General features: G+C 42.2%; 1 protein-coding gene across 11 annotated transcripts in view; it reads left to right on the forward strand.

Moving 5' to 3' along the window:
• The window catches only part of LOC105016953 (nck-associated protein 5-like), a 70,328-nt gene extending 49,058 nt beyond the window's left edge, over positions 1-21,270 (forward strand). For 8 of the 11 annotated variants that reach the window (XM_013138268.4, XM_029114056.2, XM_029114057.2 and 5 more), the window contains 10 exons: positions 146-214; positions 1,651-1,689; positions 1,790-1,909; positions 7,022-7,114; positions 10,616-13,893; positions 14,137-14,305; positions 14,398-14,476; positions 14,600-14,887; positions 15,066-15,208; positions 16,279-21,270. In XM_013138268.4, the coding sequence (XP_012993722.4) occupies positions 146-214; positions 1,651-1,689; positions 1,790-1,909; positions 7,022-7,114; positions 10,616-13,893; positions 14,137-14,305; positions 14,398-14,476; positions 14,600-14,887; positions 15,066-15,208; positions 16,279-16,524 (4,524 nt within the window). In that variant the 3' untranslated portion in view covers positions 16,525-21,270. The remainder of the gene's footprint in view (positions 1-145; positions 215-1,650; positions 1,690-1,789; positions 1,910-7,021; positions 7,115-10,615; positions 13,894-14,136; positions 14,306-14,397; positions 14,477-14,599; positions 14,888-15,065; positions 15,209-16,278) is intronic. The other 3 variants (XM_034287284.1, XM_029114060.2, XM_029114059.2) reach the window with 3 other exon arrangements.
• Positions 21,271-21,875: the final 605 nt, after the last annotated feature.

A 21,875-nucleotide genomic window follows, 5' to 3' on the forward strand; every position in this document is an offset into this window, starting at 1 on the left:
TTATATTTGTAGACATTAAAATGCACTGAGATTGCATTGCGATTAAACTAATTTGGTTGATCTTTGTTGTCAAATAATAGATAGACAAACAGATTTGGTGCCTCACTATTTACTCTTCATTCTCAATTCTTTCTCTCTTTTTTAGGCTGAGAATTCTGCCCTGGCTCTTGCGAATGAGAGCCAGAGAGAGGCCTATGAAAGGTGTCTAGATGAGGTAAGTTTTCATATGTAGAGCTCAGCTGCAGTGTACTTTCATAGAAGGTCATACTGACATTCTCACACTGTCTGTCCCTGTAAGTTTTTAAAACATAAGCCAAGTGGTTAAGTGCTAAGTACCTCCATGTAGTGTTATTTGGTTCCATGAAGTGATATGGTGAAATGAAAGGTTCTACAGAGGAACCATTTTATAATTTTAAGTGTTCTACCAAGAACCTCCTGAGGGTGTTTACGTTTTTTCTTGACTGCTTGAGGTTTTCTGCATACACTTTTTGCCGGACCGCGTAAGCGTAGCCGGTTAAGAACTGCAAATGTCTCTTTGTGCCTGACTGACTGACTGAGCCATGTATCTTACCAGGATTTGATCCTCATCACAGACTAAACAAAGAAGGCATTAGGTTTGCTGACTACGAGCTTCAGTAGCTACATTATAGAAAGCCTAAAGTAAAGCTGTTCAGTTATATTGTGGACGAACTGCACCGAAAAGTACCATTTCAGAGTCATTGTTTTCATTATAGGTACAGAATAGCTATTAGCTACCCATCTACAGTTATCTCCTAATTTAACTTGTTGAATGTAGCGTTGCATTCCTGTTATACCTCTTGTTGGTTTGAATGTTAGCTAATATAGGGAACTAGAACAGTGGAGTTTCAACCAATTGGTTTGACAATGCAGGAAGTAAACAGATACCACATCTCTACACACGTATCACGTGCAATAACATCCGCTGTTTGAATAGCGTAGTGATTAAAGACACAGTCTGTCACATAGGACATTGCGGATCGAATCCTGCCAGGGCAACAACATTCATTCATTATAATCACGGGCCGGCAGAACGAGGCTTGGCTGGTTTCTTGTTTAAAAACATTTATCATGCAGGTTCAATGGCCCAAAAGACACATTTTATTAGCAAAATGCACTAAGATTCTCAAAAGTTCATGACACAAAATCATCTACTTGCATCCAAAACGTATATCTTGCTATTTCAATAAATGTTATTTAATCCATGATTACACAATGCCCCAATAAATATAAATCTCTATTATGCATGAATAAGGGCTGATAGCTGATTTGACAATTGCACAAAGAATTTCTGTATACTTTCAAAAGGGAGTAGTTTGTATCAGCTATGACCAAACATTTTCATTTTGTTTGACCTGTACACTCAACTATATTTTGCTTCTTCTGTAGAGAGTGTTCATAGTTTTACAACCTATGCTTAACATTTGCATTGTGTGTTACAGCAGTGATAAATGATTAACTGTTATAATGGAGATCAAATGTACCTCAATGTCTTAGTAATGAAAAAACTGGACCCCAGTTTCTTAGTATCTTAAAAATCTGTTTTTGCTTGGTGAAGCCAAAGACAAATGTCCACGCTGCGTAACAATTTTCTGAAGTTTTATGACCTAATACCATATACATTTATTTCAGGTGGCCAATCATGTTGTACAGGCCCTTCTAAATCAAAAGGTAAACCATGGTATATCAAGACTTATCTTACACAAGTTTAGTCTGTGTGGATGTCAGTGGGAAGTCTTTCTAATGTTTGTTGTTTGCGTGTTGATACCAGGACCTACGGGAGGAGTGCATTAAGCTCAAGATGCGTGTGTTTGACCTGGAGAGACAGAACAGAACACTGACTGAGCTCTTCGCCCAGAAGTTACATCCCCAGTCCATCCCCCTGCCCCAGGTACAACATGTCCTTTCTACGCAGAGACCGTGCATACGCACAGTGCCAAGTGGTGGAATAAGGGAACTGCCACTGAAATGTAGTCTTGTGAATGTGGAGAATATATTTTAGAAATGTGTGAGTTACATTTTCTGAAAATGAATTAAATCATGTTACGAAGTCATTGTTTTTCTCCATTGTAATTTAACCACGTCAGTTAATTTGTAATGAGAAGAATCCATATGAAGTGTTAATTTGTTTAATTATACTGGCCTCATGTTAGACCATTGCTGATTTATTTTAACAGACTGAGTCAATGGGAAATGGAGTGGGAGGCTGATTCTTTGATTTAAGATTTACCGTACAATGTATTTCAGAGAGTTATATTATTAGAGACAGACGGGACCTGTTTGCAGAAAGCAGATATGGTTTTGCAATATTCTTGCTAATATTTCTGGTATTACAGAGAGATAAAATAAAATAATACATGATTGCTAAATACACTTTTAAAGAACAACATATACCCCAATGCAAAATACATTTAATTTGTTCTAACTGTCCTTTTTAGCTTTTATTAGTCAAGTGAGCAACAACAGAGCGGGCCAAATTATTATTGATGACATGCATTCAACATGTTACGCTCTAGCACCTACTATATATATATATATATATATATATATATATATATATATACATGTCAATCTCAGAAAAAGAAGTTCTTCAATATTTTTGTTGTGCTGTATTTCATGCTTCGGCAATATATTTCCCACAGGGTTGAAGGAGTGATTTTGACCATATACTGTAGGGTTAATTAGGCGTGTTTCATGCAAACAGCCATGGTCGTGCACAAGCACTGAGTCTGAGAACAAGCTGTATTTGTCAGTGATGATCCTACAACTCAACAGTTGTAGGATTGAATGCCATTTTTTCTGTGCTTATGCACATTCTTAATTCAATTTGTAAGTATACGTTTGTAACATATGTTATTGAGTTTTTAGGTTAGGGTTTTGAATAGTTTGTTGAAAAGTAATGAAAACGGTTTGTCAAATGGTTTGTGCACGTGTGTGTGTGTGTGTGTACATGATAGATTTCTCAGTGAGGATTTACAAAATATGAATTAATGAACAACTTGCTTTTCATTTGATTTCAGTTGCTTTGTTTGAGAATCTGACTAGAGATAAGAGAATGAATCATATTACGGACTATTTGGAAGTGTAACCAAAAAAAGGATTTACTGTATGACGGTTCATCTGCCCTCTCTTGTCAGGCTGTTAATGAGAAACTATCTGAGGTGAAGAATTAAGATAAGAATGTTTTTTTCCCCCACCAGCTATAAGAGCGTCTGTACACTACAATAGTTTTATTTAGATGAACGAGACATGTTGCCAGATTTGCATCAGATATTATAATGTAACTTTCTGATAATGTAAACTGTGAAAACTGAGGTAACATGGGCTACTATTCCGACAGATAGGCTACTGAGGACTAAAGACTGTATGTCTCTCAATGCTTGTTAGAGTGGAATGAGTGTTGAACACGTTTGAAGTCATTCTGGCTCCATAAACAGAATCTGAAAAAATATGTATTTTATTGTTGGGAAGCAACTAAAAGCATCTCACAGTTTATACAAAGTCGGTGAGTTTATGCACCTCGCAGGAAAGAAGGCCAAAGCACTGCAAGTGCATTAGTAGCTTATGGTTGTCCAGTGGTTATCTTTAGTATCTTAGGGTTATCCAGTGGTTATCTTAATATCTTGGGGTGGTCCAGAGGTTATATGTACTAACTTGGGGTGGTCCGGTGGTTATCTTAGTGTTTTTAAGGTGGTCCAGTGGTTATCTTTAGTATCTTATGGTGGTTCAGAGGTTATATGTACTAACTTAGGGTGGTCCAGTGGTTATCGTAGTGTTTTTAAGGTGGTCCAGTGGTTATCTTTAGTATCTTAGGGTGATCCAGTGATTATCCTAGTGTTTTTAAGGTGGTCCAGTAGTTATCTTTAGTATCTTAGGGTGGTCCAGTGGTTATCTTTAGTATTTTAGGGTGGTCCAGTGGTTATCTTAGTGTTTTTAAGGTGGTCCAGTGGTTATCTTTAGTATCTTAGGGTGGTCCAATGATTATCCTAGTGTTTTTAAGGTGGTCCAGTGGTTATTATAGCGTCATAGGCATTGCAGCACCACTGACGCAGCCTCAGCACCCCCCTGACAACATTCCAGTAGTCTGTTTGTTGGTTGGAGTGACGCACATCATTTTGGGCCACTGGGCATGTGTGGTCTGTTTGTGTTGACCTATTTCATTGTGGCCGATGGGCACAAGTCCCCAGTGCGTTTAGTAACTGTTAAATTCTGCCACGCAATCATCCATTATCAGCACCCCCTGCTCAAAATCTTCCTGCAGCCATGTTCAGCCGTTATCTTAGAGGATTAGGGTGGTCCATTGGTTATCTTAGAGGATTAGGGTGGTCCATTGGTTATCTTAGAGGATTAGGGTAGTCCAGTGGTCTAAAACCACTGCCTCTGCTGAAGTGTGAATTGCTTTGAATGATAGTGGCCAAAACCACGGTTTTCAGTAATGCTTTGTGTTGCGCGCTTCAAAGGGGTATATGGATGAAAATGCGCTTTGCTACCTATTCATTCCTTAACTGCATCTATCGCTACCTGATGGTGCAAACTGGCAGCAGTGCATCCCCCAAGTGGGTGCCAAACATCAGAATTAGAAGAATAATACATGGGATTAAAGGAGGATAGAATCAACCAACAACATTGCGGTTTATAGAAAAGGGCAATAAGTCCAATTCATTTTATAGAAAAGTGCCATCCAGGATTATTGCCCCACTCTGTATAAACTGATAAAAAAAATACTTTTTTATAGGCTTGGTCTTAAACTCAAGATATGAAAGAAATCAAATCTTTAACTGAGGTGAAATTGTTCAAAAACAACTTTGTAATCAATGAATACATACAGTTCTGAAAAAAAATCTTAGTAATTTTATATGAAGTAAATAGATTGTTGGGTTGTAGGTGCTTGTTGGCTTGGAAATTCATATGAAGTAAATAGCTTGTTGGCTTGGAGGTGAAATCTAACTTCTGCATTTCTTCAACTGTTATCCTTGGATAATTTGTTTACCTCTTGAACCATCCTCTTCGCTATGTGTTGGGGCTAAATACACAGGGGTCCTCTTCAAGGCACATTCTACACAGCTTCATTTAGTTTAAACTTTTTTGCCATGATAGTCAGGGTTATTTTGAGGCTTTATTTCATGGCCATTGCCTAATTTATGAAGGTCAACAACAATTTATCTGATTTCATTTTTGTGTTATTTTACCTTCCCCATGTAGATAGATGAATAAGGTTTGGCATATGTGTCACCTCATATTCATACCTCAGTGAAACAGGAAATGATGGATGACCACTTAATAGTTCCTAATGACTCAGGTGAACATTTAAAAAATAGATGGAATGATACTACTATTTGTTTTGGTTCATAAGAATTACACTAATCATGTTTTGGAGAAAAATATAAAAAAAATTATTTTGAGCAATACTCTCTCATCTTCATCCACTTATCCGGTATCGGGTCGCGGGGGCAGCAGCTCCAGCAGGGGACCCCAAACTTCCCTTTTCTGAGCCACATTTGCCAGCTCTGACTGAGGGATCCGGAGGCGTTCCCAGGCCAGTGTCAAAATATAATCTCTCCACCTAGTCCTGGGCCTACCCCGAGGTCTCCTCCCAGCTGGACGTGCCTGGAACACCTCCCTAGGGAGACGTCCTGGGGGCATCCTTACCAGATGCCCGAACCACCTCAACTGGCTAATTTCGATGCAAAGGAGCCAGTACTACTTCAGTTAAATATTGAATTTTATATTTTGAGTTAAATTTTGCTGATAAAAAACTATTTACATTTGGATAGCCTTTTTTAATCATATTTAACATGTGGGACATTATTTCTGTAGGGCACAGTTATGAATTAAAATACAACTGGAAGTGTGATTATTGGCAACTAAAACATTTAGACCAATAAAAATCTAATGCATGTTAAATGCTTAACTTTGATTAATTAATTAATTGATTAATTTGAAACATTAATTGTAACATTTAGGAATAAAATGTATAATGTTCCCCATTAGCTACATCCAAAAGCAGCAGCTACTCTTCCTGGGGTCCACCAAAAACATTCAACAAAACTGAAAATACAACATACACAAATAGATAGCAAACACAGAACATAATACATGTACAAATGTAAAAGTGGACTCGAGTTTAGAGTCTGAACTCGGAGGTAACGTTCTATCCATTTTGGCCTTCTTTAATAAAAGCAAGGACAAAACAACTATTGGCATTGTACCAGGTTTTAGAATCCCCTGCTGAAAGGTTTCTGTGAATTTGTCCACAAAAGACCAGAGCTTGTCTTTGATGACGTGACCTTGGTCTTATATTTTAATTTCTTAGAAGTGAACGACATGGGGCACCTCTCTCACACGCAAAGCATCTTCCCATTTCTGTCCCCTCTGTACCCCTCTGTACCCCTCTGTACCCCTCCTCCCCCTCCTCCTTTCTACAGCTCTGTTTGTTTACACCGACTCTCTCTCTCTCTTATCAGCTCTTTTAGTATTCCAACTGCTCCTCCTTAGTGAGGGGATAGCAGAGAGGGAGAAGCAATCTGCTGCAGAAATCTCAATACAGCATTTAATCTAAACAAATGTGCCCTGTAATTGCCAGGGGGCGAAATGGCACATTCTATTACTGTAAATGAAAATTGAAACTGTCCCTCCCTCCCTTCTCCCCCTTGCCTCCATTTTTGTGTATCCTTCAGCTGCTCTTTCTTTGCATCTCTTACCTGTAAAGGAGGGTGGGGGGAGGTCCCCTTTCATTCAGAGTGAGTGCCTATTCCCCTGCTGTCGGCTCTCTTTGTGATGAATATTATAACCATAAGAAAACCCCAATGCCATCTCCGTTCCAAAGCAATTTAATTACTTCAAGCTGAGATAGGAATGAAAATACGGCAGCCTACTCCAGTAATTCCATTTTCTCTCCGTATTAAGAGACAGGTTAAGGAAAATCCGGAGGGGGTCCAGAGATGGACCGTATTCGATATGATGCTTACTTACATTCCTTTTTCTCTGTTCCGTACTGTTCCAGGTGCCAGTGGTGTCAGTCCAGCAGCCCAGCACAGAGACCCTGACCACGGGCAGTGACAGACTGCTGCTGGCCCAGAGTCAGGGGGATCTCAAGGTGAGCAGCTGTCCCACAAACAAACCACTAAACCTAAACCCACTCCACTGGTGGAGTCCTAAATGCCACCCGGTTTTCTGTCTGGTACGCTACTTTCATCACTCAAAAATACCACTGTTTTAGAAAAAAAAGCTTCTTCAGTAAAATTACGTGTTGATATTTGCCTTAGGAAGGCAACCCTGTAAGTAGGTTCAATGATATTCCAAAATGTTGCGCAAACTCTCATTCTGTTGCAGCTGATTGTACAGCATATCAACAATTTTACATTTGAATATTTTTTTAAAAAGGCTAAAATTTGAACAAGCTTATTAAATAAAATTACAAAGCTACAGTATTGTTGCTTCAAATCAGTCAAAATCACACCCATAATTTACCAGCAGGCTTTATTGCAAATGGATGTTCAGGGTTGTTTTTCTCAGTGCATATGACATGGTTAATCAATCATCATGCAACAAAAGAAGAAATATTTTTTGTTGGGATAAATCCAATCTGCTAGTGTTTGTACATATAGCACCAATCACTGAAATGGCTCATTCAGTTTATATGATATAGTCTTGATGATCAGTCATTGCTGGCCCGGCAGGAATTCTCAATATAGGTTGTGGCATGTTGTTAGATAGATTTTAATAGGAATTACAAGAAATTGTGACCAAAGGGCATTACGGTTAATTCCACATACAATTGTATTACAACAAGCTTGGATTATATTTTGAGTTTGTATAGCAATTGAATCAAAGTTTCAACAAACAAAATCACAATTCTCTAGCAGCTGGTTGCTTTACACGTTGAATAAAATATATATTTTTTATTTTATTTATTATGTTAACTCCCCTAGTGATCTAACACTGGCCTTCCCATTTCTTATTTTTGAATCAACCACAAATCAAACAAATGTTAAGAGTCTTGTCCAGTGTTCTTGCTTCACCACACCACAGGTTTAAGTTCCTCATATTTTCCCCCAACCAAGCCCCTCTGTAAGGTTCCTTCTCAAAGTATTTGTGTCTTAGTGTTTGTGTAAACTAGGCTATATATGTCTAGAATGTTACACATGAAAAGATAAAAAGAAATAAACTGTAAATTATTTAAAAATGTCAGTTATATGCAGCTTATATGGAGCAAGCCTGCATGCAATCGATACTCCCTGTTAGGAATAACAAGCTTTCATTCCTCTTTCAGAAAGGAGTGAATGGCTGATTTTATATGAAATTGTCAACCTGTTACACTCTTTGGCTCATAAAATCCATTAAATAGGCATTAAATAGTCACCCATTTAGCCTCTTGAGATGGCTGAGATTTCTTTCAGTAAACATAATGTATGAACATTTCTGTGAAATAAAACATAGTTTTCTTTTAGCAAGTTACTTTCTTATAAAATACCAAAGGGGTGTAAAAACTCTGCAACTGTAGAATCCGACTGAGAAACAAGTGGAAGAAAGGAAAGAGACCCTGTAAACTCGAAGCTGAGGTCCACTGGTATCTTGTTGTCAGGCAGGAACAGGAGATGTCAAATTGAATATAGATTTTAGTTTCACCTATAAAGAAGCTCTTGCCCCCTTTCTTTTTCTTCATTCATCTCCTCTCTTCCTTCATTTTAAAGAGGGAGGCTTTAGTTGAATCAGACAAATGTGTTTTCCTCGGGTGATGATTTCTCTCTGCCCCAAAGTCTTTAAGCAAACTCAACCTATTCCACGGACTCCATTTCATTTTGTGCCCCCTCCATTTATCCCTAGGGTCATATGGATGAATATAGTATGTGGGACATTTTGGGTCAATTTAAGGTTAATGCACTTCCCCTTGAGTCCATAACGCTAACCTGTCAAACATGTTAATGGAGTTCATGATCAAAAGGCTGGTTTAGAATATAAAGCTTCTCCCAGGATTGACCATGAGTAGTAAATGTAGGGTATAATGTGTCAGAACCCTAAGGCCCATTTGTTAATCATCAAACATAACCCACCTGTTATAACACTAGTCTGGTTTGCGCATCAGACGTTGTAAAACATCAAACACCGACACATCAATGTAATCATGAATCACAAAGTCACCGGACATGCATACGTCACTCCTGAAGTCCCGCCCTAACATACGTCATACAGGAAGTCCCACCCTAACACACGTCACAACGGAAGTCCCACCATACAAACCGGATGTCCCGCCCACCTGTCACATCAATCTGGAAGTCCCACCCTCCATGCCCATAAATCACCATTCTGACACGTTATACCCTACATTTACTACTATCATGTATTTCTTTTATTTAGCTTTATCTCAATCCATTACTTTATTTTTTATTTATTTTTTCAGAGATTCAGATGACCAGCTAATGCAGTACTACTTGCCCCCCCAGTGTCTGTGGTCTTAATGAACCATGAGTAGAATAAAGAAATGTATTAACTGCCTGACTGAATCCCAAACAGTTTGTTTTCCCACCCCCATGTCCTGAGCTAAGGTCTGCGTCACTCCCAGATCCCCCTAGGCTCCTCTGATCCAATTGGCGCTCCCATACAGATTCTATATACATACTGCATATATATGGTCTTATCAGAGCTCCCAGGTGTAGACTCTGAATTTAGTTGGTAGACGTAAATCATTGCTTCAGAAAAGGCACTTCTGCGACGTGGCAGAGAAGGGTTTTCAAAGTCACCCCACTTGACTGGATTTGTCAAATTGACACGCAATGGCTCCACTTGGCAGAGACGAAAGGAGATTGAAAAGGCGAAAACAATGTGCGGTTTATGCTTAGGTAATCAAAATGTCCCTCCTGTAGAAACCAGGCCTGCCGCCTAGATTAATCAAATTGACATGCCAAGGCTTTGTGAAACACCAGTGGTGTAGTAGTAGGAATAACGACAGTGGAAGACAATGAATGGCCTGTATTAGCTAAACACTGAGCTCTGTCCCACACCCCTCATCACCTGTCTTAATTTAAGAATCCCTGGAGGTCCCAACTACTTTCTTTAACAGATTGGCAGCTTTCCAGGAAGTGGGGATGAGGAGGAGGGCGGAAAGACAGGAGAATAATCAGTGAGAATTTTCTCACTGATTACAGAATTAATTGCTTCTTTAATTAAAGATAAAGACAGCTTCCTAAGGTTGGCTGCCCACGTGTAACAGAGGTTGGCTGGTTGGCCGGCCATCGTCTCTCTGCTCCTCTCTCATTCTCAATCTGTCTATCATTTACTCCCACCGCCCCTTCTCATCAGGACTGGCCTGCTCAGAATTCTTAGCATGTCCTCTGGTGCTTTGAGTCACGGGCAACTTGGACAGTAAGAACACTGTAGTACATTCCCTTGAAACATGCTTTGCAGGCCCCTTCAAAAAGTATCCAAGCAGGTTTCATTTGGTTCCAATTACCGTGAAAAGACTGCTGTGCTCAAAGTGTTCAAAGTTGATTTCTTTATTTCTATTCTTTAAATTTCAGCCGTCTTTAGTTAACTTGAAGTGTTGTTGTTAGTTTGTGGTTTGATGATGAGATCCAACTTAATTTCCTTGCTTATGCAGAGCAATGGGGACCGCATTGAGAACAGGACAGCCAGCTCATCCCGGGCTCCAGTAAACTCCATGGAGGCCCTGTCTCCGTTCTTCAAGAAGAAAGCACACATCCTAGAGGCCCTGCGCCAGCTGGAGGAGTCAGACCCACTTAAGTTTCACTCCTCCACCTGCCTGTTCCCCCACCATGACTTGGGTCAGGCACTGGTCTCCATGGAGAGAGACCAAATGTCCCCTGGGGGATTACTCGCCCCACAGCAGGTTGGAAACCTCTTATCACGTTGCCGCCACTCCAGCTCTGACTCGGACATCCAAGATTACGCCAACGGAGAAGGGGCTGTCCAGGAAGACCATGCCCGGCATCTTCAACAACAAAACAAGGGCTGTCAGTCGTGTCGGATGCTCTCCCAGAAGAGCAGCTTGGACAGCCTTCTGAAGTGTGCCCAGGGCCATGGTGTCATGCAGCCAGCCAGAGTCGAGTGCCTAAATGGCCAGGCCTGGGAAGAGAACCAGGGGGCTTCAGCACAGAGCTCAGGACCTCCCCACGCACCAGCTCTCCCCCACCACCTCTCTACTGACAGCACAACCCAGTGCTACATGCACAAAACAGCATTGGATTCTGTAGAACATCCTCTAGAATGTCTGGGTTCTTCCGACTCATTCTTCTCCTCACTAATCCAGGCCAACCTCAATGGGATGCTAGCGGATGAGCCCAGAAAGGCACAGAGACACAAAGAAAAGCATCTGTCCAGCAAACCTCTGCCTCCACCTCGGGCAGAGGTACAGCTCTCTCAGAGTGAAGATGTTAAGCACAGAGAGGCCATTACAGCAACGTTGCGGAGCCAGAACGCTGACAGTCCAGAGGAGTGCTGCTACCTGGAAGTAGAGGCGGCAGCAGCACACAATGTGACCAACAGCTCGCACACCTCCACCTCACGCACAGACAATATTGCCTCAGAGACTGACCCAGGGTACCATGAGGATCAGGAAGTGAGCAAACAGAACTGCAACGGGCTCTACTTCTCCTCCAGTGAGACATCTGTCTCAGAGAAGGTGGCGGTGGAGTCATACTCTCCAGCACCAGTACCTGATAGGATCAGCTCAGCTCAGGTCCTGCCCCCGTCTGGAAAGAGCAAGCTTCCGCTCAGCCCTCCCTCTCCCTCCCCAGCCCTGGTTGAAGTGAAGCCCTCCCCTATCTCCTCTCCATCCCGGCTACTCAAGTTCCTGAAGATCCCAACAGGAATCAACCAGCCACAACCAGGCAACCCCCTCCGTCTAAGTCCCCAGCTCACGCGCAGCTCCAAGATCCCCTGCAGGAACAACAACAACTATGAGGTGTACCACTCGCCCATCCTGAACCGCAAAGCCACCACCATGGAGAGGGAGAAGCAATCCTACTCCTCGGCCTCCAAAACAGACCCCTACCCTGCTACGCACTCCGCCCCCACCTCCCCACCCAAGCAAGAGGAGTGCCCTAGCCTCCCTTCCACCGCCAAGGAGATTGCTTTCAGCAGCCACTCTGCTCCTAAACCCAGCCGCAGCACAAAGGCACACCCCTCCACCTCCTCTCAGGCACACCGGGACTCAGCGAAGGTGCCCCACTATGAGAATGTCTGCCCATCAGATGGGACGCCTCGGTTTCTGGAAGGTCTTAGGACGTCTCAGTACCTAATTCATCCCGAACCCGAGGGGCCTGTAGAGAAGGAACAGCAGCAGGATGAGAAACTCCTCAGCCCCCCATCTCCACAGCCCCCTGACTCATCCCAGGTTATGGCTGACCAGGATTTCTCTGACCAAGACACAGACCAGGACACTGACTCAGAGAGCCCTGTCTGGCACAAGTCCCATCAACACTTCAGCCTCCCATTGTCTTCATCCGCCGTCTGTAAAGCGCCCAGTAGACGCCCCAGCTACTCCAGCATGAGGGACATGCAGCAGGAGCACAGCACAGCTCTGGAGCTGAGCCCGCAGAACTGTGAACTTGCCCCGCCAACACAGTCTGCTACCAGGCGAGGTGACCCATCGCCTGGATCTTCCACCCCCAAGAGACAGGTCAAACCCCATGGTGAGTCCAGTCACCACCCCTTCAAAGAGCGCCTAGCTGCTTTAGGGAAACTGAAGACCACAGAGGACCTGTCAGGAGGTACACAGTCCATGGACAAGAAGGATGCACAAAGTAAGGTTGGTAAACCTCCCACTAACAATATTGAGAAGAGCAAGACCGCTGAAAGGCAGAGTGAGAAAACTAGTGCAGAGCAGTACAAAAATCAGAAATACACTGACTCCCTGGATGGGAAACCCTACCCTAAAACTAGCTTTAGCATTCACCCTAGGGTGCCTGCTGCAATACATGAATCAGGCACCAAATCATCAGCTACCTCATCATCGATACCCAAGGAGCAGGAGACATTGTTTCCTACCCGAATGTATGTAGCGAAAGCAGAGGGTCCAAAGATCAAAATGGGCACATCATCCTCTAACACAGAGACCCCTCCAGTGGTACGGAACTATGGGAAATGCCCTATCACTCAGAGCCACCAGATTAAAACTGCCCCCAGCCCCCAAAACAGTCCCACTAAAGTCCCGTCAAAGTCACCTTCGAAGGTTGGCCAGGCTTCCTCTTACCCCAGAGGAGTCAAACCTATTCACGAGGAGCGCGCCCTAGCTCCGAGACACCAGGCTCGGCCAGAGGACAAAGGCAAGGTCAGTACTGGCAAGAAGACCTTCATCCATGCAGAGAGCCTTCCACCTCCTCCTCTCCCACCGCGGTCATCTACAGAAGCCACCGCTAAAGAGGACAAGAAGCCGTATTCGTCTGGTCCATCTGTGCCCCACTCAGCCATCGAGCAGAAGGTCATGCGCGGTATTGAGGAGAATATGCTGAAGCTGCAGGAGCAGGACCGGGGCCAGGTAGCTGAGCCCAAACATAAGGCATCCAACGGCATCGCCAGCTGGTTTGGCCTGAGGAAGAGTAAGCTTCCCGCCCTCAGCCGCAAACCAGAGGTGTCCAAGCTCAAAATCAACATGCCGTCCTCTTCTTCGTTGTCCTCTGCCGCTGGCGGAGTGGCTAGGGACCCTAAGACAGGTGGTCCTCGGAAGGTGGTGGAGAGCCTGAACATATCCAAGCTGATGGAGAAGGCAGAGGACCTTCGGAAGGCGCTGGAAGAGGAGCGGGCATATGTAAACGGAGTGGGAATGGAGCGCTCCGCCATGGACCCGGCTCAAGGTCAACTGTCCCTCGTGTACAGAGGTGTTACCACAGACAACTTCATGCAGCAGCTCCTCAACAGGTAACAGTTATGTTCATCATGAAGTATTTAGACAATTTCCCTGATATTAAATTGAATACTTCCAAATCCTGGATAGAATTTACACTGGGATTAATATTTTGCCCAATGACACAAGCATAATAAATTGTGATTAATTAATATTTATACTTAACTTGGTCAGAGGTATATTCAAAGCGTTCTCATATGATTATATTTAATCAAATTGGACCCCTATGAGTTTCTTGTAACGTCTTCCTTCTTAAGTCCCTCGACGTCTTATTCTGGAAACAGGGTGGATGAGAGGGGAGCGATTCCTACCCCCTTTGGAATGGCACACAGACGCCTCTCCTTTGACTCAAAGAAGTCACAACCCATCTTTAGTCACCAGAGGAATGGCATCAGCCACACCAAGAGCAGGGATGAGATGGACCAGGTAATCCATCTTCCCATTGTCTTTTAAAGGAGCATGTAGTCTCAGTGACAGGATTCGGTCTAACGTGGACTGTTCAACCCTTATTGTTTCAGGGTTCCGTTTTGATCGGCAAGGATGAGGTTGCATCAGACGAAAGCTTTGCAGAGTCCATTAGTTCCCAGCACTTTACAGGTGAGAGCAGGATTGTGCTGAACCATAATATGTGCACTTCATCCATTTCCCTAGACTAACCCCCCGCCCCCCCGTCTCCCCCTGATTCTAGTCTCACTTGACTGTTCCTTTCTCGCTGTTTAGGTTCTGGGGCATCCATGCGCACCCTCGACAGTGGCATTGGCACGTTCCCCATGCCAGACTACGCAAGCAGTGCAGCAGGGAAGAGCATCCCCAAGGGGAAGCTGCAGGGTGAGCAAGGGTGTCCTGGCTCCCAGGGGAAACATGGGGCTATAATGAAGGTTCCACGTAAGGCCCGTACACTGGAAAGAGAGCTGTCGTCTCTGGATGAGGTCAACTCGTCTGTTCTGTATGGCACAGGGCTGGAAGGAAAGGGGCCCAACATGCACGTGTCCAACACTATTCATGAGGGTAAGTATTTCTTTGTCTTCTTTGGACTCGCTGTTGACAGTTTACGTAAGTGCTTGCAGATGGGTTAGCAAGTTGTGTTAATGCAATGTCAATCACCCAAAAAACAATTACCCACACAAGCTTTGATCTTTAACAAAACAAACCTGCAAAACATTTTGTGCATTTTGCTCATATGCAGACATAGATTCCTATGGTGCTCAAATGCAAAATCCCACCACCAAGAACTGGACCTTTCCCAATCTGAAAGGTTCTACGGGAGCCAGTGATGTTTACCTGGACATGCAGGGAGAGCCAGGCAGCCAAGGGACCCCCTCCAGAAGGGTGAGTGCATTTTGAGAGCCGAGTTCATTTACAGTACATCCTAATGAGAAATGTACAAGACATTCCATGGTGTGATCATCTACAATGGGAAATGAAATGATTAAAGCTCCACTCTACTGATGTTGAGATTAGACTGATAGAAAGACAGTTGGGGCCTTGATCACTCGCTTCTGTCAGCTGCCATTCATGCCTTGTCAGCCCTTGACCTTAGACCAGAGTCCCATTAACCAGCAGTATTATCCAGAAGTTCTGCACTGCAACAAAATAACGTTAGGTGTCTTTTGATCTAAATACAGATAATTGCTATTTCTGCCACTTCTCGGGTAATGGTTTGGGGGATGCAGGGTGTTGCTCTGGAAACAAGAAGGGTTTTGAATAACTTGACTCACCCTCTGAATGCTTTGTGTTAATAGCAGCCTGGACTATAAATTCACCCTGTTTAACTGCACGTTCTCTGGGGATATTGCTATCTAAATTTCCATCTAAAGATTTTCAAGCTAACTTTTTAACATAGTACAAAAAAGCTACAACGGAGTTGTGTTTCTATAACACTGATTTGTTGCAAATTATGAGTTGTGCTTCATGGTGTCTTGAAAATATAAAGCACTTTGTTTACACCCCCACAACAAGTACTTGAAAAAAAAATCACTACATTTATTCCCTTCAGGTTGATTTGTGAAAATACTTTTAGTATTTCTAATTTAAGTAGGAAGACTAGATGCAAAAAGTGCTTTTATTTCTAAATGGTACATCAATAGTTTTTGATATATGTACGTATAGAAATGCCCACAAATAATAGTTGATGTTTTGTTCTGTTGGCTCATAACTAACAGTTGCATTCAGATGCACAATGCCGGAGCACAGAGCCACTTTAAGGGAGGAGTTTCACTGGGAAGTGCAAATACAACAATGCACATGTTTCCCAAGGCTTAGAAACAAATAGTCTCCTGTTGTCCTAAAATAACTAACTATAGCATCATTCTGTCACCCTGTCCCCCCCTACCATCGATACCTCCCCACTCCACTGCACCATACACCTCTTCATGTGCTCCCCTTTCCTCTCCCCCAAGAGTTTGAAACAGTGTGCCCCCCAGGGTCTCCCGGCCGCTGAATCACGCCACCTCCCTCCGCCCGCCCAGACAGGGATCAGTTGGCGGGGTAAAGGGAGGACACCCAGCACCACAGACACAGGGAAGGACGTAGGCCTGGAGCTGGTGAAGGAAAGATCAGAGGACATCCTGTCACCGAGAGAGACGCCCGATTCCCTCAGCGACTCCCTCTATGATAGCCTGTCCTCCTGTGGAAGCCAGGGCTGACCGGCCCAAGGACCCATAATGGGGAGTAGAGAGATACCGTCCAACTGACACCCTTTAAACCGCTACTAATGATGCATCACTCCAAGTAGTGGTGGCCCAGTCCCAGCGGCAGACCGGGGTGAAGCAACTCCTCCCTCTTCCACAACACCCGCACGCAAAGAAACAAACACACACACACCTCTCTCTGATGTCCATCTCTGTTACAGGGATCTGATTAGTACTGCTGGATAACTCACTCTCAGGTTGACTCATGTTCACATTCAAACACAAACTCAAAATTGGACACTGTTGTCTTCCCACCGCAACAGTCCTGCAACAGCCCTGCACAGGATGCCGGCACCAACCAATGACAGACCAGTTAACTAAACACACGCAAAGATAGATACACAGAAGAAATGCATGGACTTCACTTTGTTCTAGACAGCCGCACGCCCTCCACGGTCTGGCTCATTAAAACCCTTGTTAAATAATGTACCCTTAGGCCGTCCCCAAGAGATGACTGGAATCAGGGGTTTATCTTGTCCACACCCGATGTGGACGTCTGTGTTCATGCCAAAAAAATGATTGTGTTATTTCCCACTTGAAGGGAGTCCCAATGTGGGGTTCGAACTTAAATACAATGTCATAGACATCCTTTTTCAGTTTTTATGTTGTTGTTGTTTTTTTTTTTTATAAAAATGTTGTTAACATGTTACATGGTATATTGTATATCATGTCATTTTAAGTTAAAGAAAGAGGTGTGTTTGTGTGGGTTTGGATGTACTGCAGTGTGTGTGTGTATGTGTGTTTATACGCTCCGTGTCTTCACAATAGCTTTGACCATGTCAGTGATATCTTGGCAGGATGACAGATGTTGACACTTTCCTTTCTGCTGCCATGTACTGTAATGTCTCCCAACCTACTGTAACGCTGGCAGAAATGTCCTAACATCAGAAGGCACGTCGGGACAACAGCCAAGAGGTCATGCGTGTTAGGAACAGTGAAATGGTTAGTCATTCCAATAAGAGTCAAATGTTTTACATGTGTTCAGTCCACTGTAAGATTCGGTTTTACACAGTGAAACAGTTGTGTCAGGAATATGGCCAGTGCAATAGCATGGGCAGTCTGTGACTGCCACCATTCATAAAGAAGTTCTCAGCTGAGCTGCCGTAAAATACTCAAAATGAGTTTGACAAGCAGAGAGTCTAATCAGGTGACAGAATCCATGAACTTTATACCTTTATGAAGTGTAGCACACTATTACATACTTTTAAAAGTGATTTATGCTTGATCTGATTTGCATTGTGTTTACCCTGAATCCTATCTCTGAACGTCTGGGGAAATGTCAGCTGTCAAGTGTACTGCTTAAAACGCACCATGAAAAAAATGGACAAAGCCATCGACGATTTCATCACATCTCAGTGACGCTCTCCATGATCTTGAAGGGTCATTTTGGTGTGTCTTCATCTTGCTACATGGGGGGGGTTTCCTCCAACACTGCAGGCTAGCTCAATGCTGCTCACCTAACTGAGTACCACAACTTCAAGGCTCACAGAAGTAATGTACAGTAAAGTCCCGTCCAGATTTCCTCTATTATTGCATATTTTTCTCACTGAATGGTGTCAGATCTTAATACAAACTGCATTAAAAGCCGAAGAGAAGCCGAGTAAACACAAAAATCGGAGTTTAAAATTGATAGTTGTATTTATTTAAAACGGTTATCCAACACCAGCTGGCCCTGTGTGATAAAGGGATTGCACTCCTTACTTACTAACTGCTTGCACCACGTTTAGCAACAACAACTGCAACCAAATGCTTCCTATGGTTGGACATCAGTCTTTCACATGGCTGTGGAGGAATCATGGCCCACACTTCTTTGCAGAATTGCTGTAATTCAGTGACATGGGAGGGTCTTTGAGCTGCTTGAACTGCTCGTTTAAGGTCCTGCCATAGCATCTTGACCAAGCCACTTCTCAGTCATAATTTAGTAATTATTTTTTTGTTGATGTTCTTACTGTAGGTGGACTTACTCTTGTGTTTAGGATCATGGTCCTGCTGCATAGTCTAATTAAGCTTCAGCTTCAGATCATGTACTGATGAGCAGACATTCTCTTCCAGAATTTTCTGGTAGAGGGCAGAATTCATGGTTCCATGCCCTAAGACAGCAAAGTCTTCCATGCCTTAAGACAGCAAAGTATTCCATGCCCTAAGACAGCAAAGTATTCCATGCCCTAAGACAGCAAAGTATTCCATGCCCTAAGACAGCAAAGCATCCCCACATCATCACACTACCATGTTTGGATGTTTAGGATGATGTTCTAATTGTGAAATGCTGTGTTTGCTGTACGCTTGTCGGTCATCAATGTGCATTTTGCCAATGTGAGACAAGCACTAATGTCTCTCCTAGTTAGCAGTGTGACAAATATGCAATAATAGAGGAAATAGAGGGGGCAAATAATCAGTGAAACTCTGTGTGGGATGGTAATCCGTTCAAGAATCAGCAAGAAATTTTTTGGAATATATCCATGATTTTTTTTACCACAGATAGGGCCATAATGTTATTGACTAACGGGAATCCTGCTTTCTGAAAGCATTTCCTGCTGTAACACAGCCGATCTTGAAACTTGAAGTCCTCATTGAGATGAGACATTCTTTATTCTGCATTCAATTGACTGCCATCTACAGTCTTGTTTCAGTTAGGGTCCATCTTTACCCTGCCAGTAACAACTAAACCCACAACGTTGTTCTGCTCCTAGAAAAAAAACTCTACTTTCTTGTGTAGCAATCTAGACCCACTGAATTTCTTCTGCAAAATGGGCCAATGTTGTTCTTGCACCCAAACAGACACACCATCACAAAAATGTGCTGTTTTACAATTAAGACAACATTTATTGGTCAGTGCTATAGAACTGTTAGAAAAGGCAGGGATCATTGTTCAGTCACCATTGCCATGCAGATACTTCACTGATGTTGCCAGTGTTTATTTATGATGTGTATTTGGACAGGGACAATGTACAAAAAACACATTCATTTTTAAAGTGAGAATTTATACGTTGCACCAGCTTTATTTAATTTTCGGGGAAGTGAAAAACATTATGTATAAATGTTACATACAAAAAGACAACATGCGTACATATCCGACATTTAAAAAAGGTTACACATGAAAATAATTTCACTGTATTGCTGTTGGATCTGATCTTAAAAAAAAACACCTTTTATTTAAGTTAATCTGCTTGTTGTTTCATGTTGTGGCTGCCCTGTCCATTGTCATATACATATTGCTAAATACTGCAAGGATGTCAACCTATAAGCTAAACAAAATCTAAATTAAAGCAGGGACACCGGTAAGCAATACTGTTTTTGTACAGTTATCTCAGATTTCTTTTGGTCAACATAATATAAGCTGAGAACATAGCAGATCGAGGAACTTTTCTGCATCGTCAATCAAACTCCATTCGCTATACATGTATAGTGGGCCATATTTGTTTTGCAACTTGTATTTAAATGGCAACCTTTGAAATAAACACTCAAAAGGACATGGGCTCCTCCCTACCGGGTGCTTGATTATGTCCTCATAAGCAGTTCCTTCTGTTTCATAACTCCCCACAAACCCCTTCCCGGATTGGACATCCTTGTGCTTCCAAATGCTTAGCTTTCCTAAATGTGTGATCTGTAAAAACTGACATGGTTTGGAATTCATTCCTGTTCTTTAGAATCTCACTTTGCCTGTTCTGCAGTTCTTGTCCACTCCACCCTCTGAAGGAACATAAATAACAACTGTGTTATTTCATGGAAATCTTACTGTAACTGTCTATATACACTCCTCTGTGATCCATTTGAGTTGAAGTGGTTGTCTTCCAGAATATGTACGGCTTTCCTTCCTTTGAACTCCATCTTGACCATTGCTCAATGAAAACAATTGTTTGACAAGAAGACCATTCACTCATTCACAATAATCATCTCATGACTCATTGCTTTCTTGGGACATATTTAAGATACAATAACTTGAAATACTGTGCTATAAGTTGCGGCCAAACCACGGCCCACATGGTTGCGTTTCTAATTTCACCTGATATCTCTCATATAGTTCCTAATAACGCCAAGCTAAAACTTTATCATAGTATATTCTGTATTGTTCTGCAACTGACTGGGTTTCCATATGGTTAAACTTGTCATCTGGGCAGATGCCTCTCTGGGTTGCCCCTCGTACAGTCCAATAAGGGTCAAGCCCCGCTGAGGGATTTTAGCCCCACCATGTACAGTAACCAAGTCGATGCTGAACAGTGGATGAAGTGATGTGGCATTGAAGCGTTTGCTTTATGGACTCATCATTTCTCTTCTCCTGTCATTCAAGGTTGTTGCAGCTCAATCTCTACTTGTTGTATTTATTTACTTATTTATTTTTTAGGGCAAATCATATTCAAATTAACTTGTTGATGGTGTTGATGTTATTTCTATTTGTATTCTGATTACCGTTATTTTTGTACTATACTCTTCTTATTTTATAATAATAAATGATTTTTTTTTTCTCATGAGCAAAATCTGTCTTTTGTGTTGTTCTGTTGCCTAGGGTATACTAATTTGATTACTCTGATTTTGTGAATAGTATTTCAAGTTGTTTTGTACATAGCAATTCCACCAGAACTCAAATTAAGCCATAAAGCGTAATGCATTTTATAAAGGCAGTAAAAACACAGTGATAAGGAATATGTTAATTTATGGCTCTGAACAAATGCAAGAACCCAACAAATAAAAATCTTTCTCTGACATTCTTTAAGTCTCTTGATTGAATGTGCCTTGGTAAATGTTCATCTGCTGTATTTAATATCCACAAAGAATCCATGCGTTCTATATTTCTGACACAAACAACTCTCTATTGCCCAGTTCAGTCAGATCAGACCGGCTACATCCCTAAAATAAATGTATTTTATCTCGTAAGTATCTACCCCCAAGGACTATTGTACATTTTGGAGTGTGGAAAATAAGAGATTTAACTGACATTTGCTGTCACTGATGTACAGAAAGTAATACATAATATAAATGTTGGGAGGGAAATTATCTTTATTTAATTAACTAGAAACAGAAATCCGAATTGTTTTTATTGCATAAGTATTCACCCTGTTTTTGACACAAATAAGCTGTGGTGTTGCCAACTGCTTTCAGAAGTGACATAATTCATTGAATAGAATGAATGAAATTAAAGTGTCACATGATCTCAGATTAATTATCACTACTCTTTCACTCTACCTTCTGAGGTGACATCTACTATGTTATTCATGGAAACTGATATCTACCTGTTACTCTCTGCACACGCTTCAATTCAAACCCATTCAACCACATCTTTTTATAGCACAATTAAAATAAGGATTTGA

This window comes from Esox lucius, chromosome 17 (genome assembly GCF_011004845.1).
Source record: "Esox lucius isolate fEsoLuc1 chromosome 17, fEsoLuc1.pri, whole genome shotgun sequence".
Taxonomy (NCBI): domain Eukaryota; kingdom Metazoa; phylum Chordata; class Actinopteri; order Esociformes; family Esocidae; genus Esox; species Esox lucius.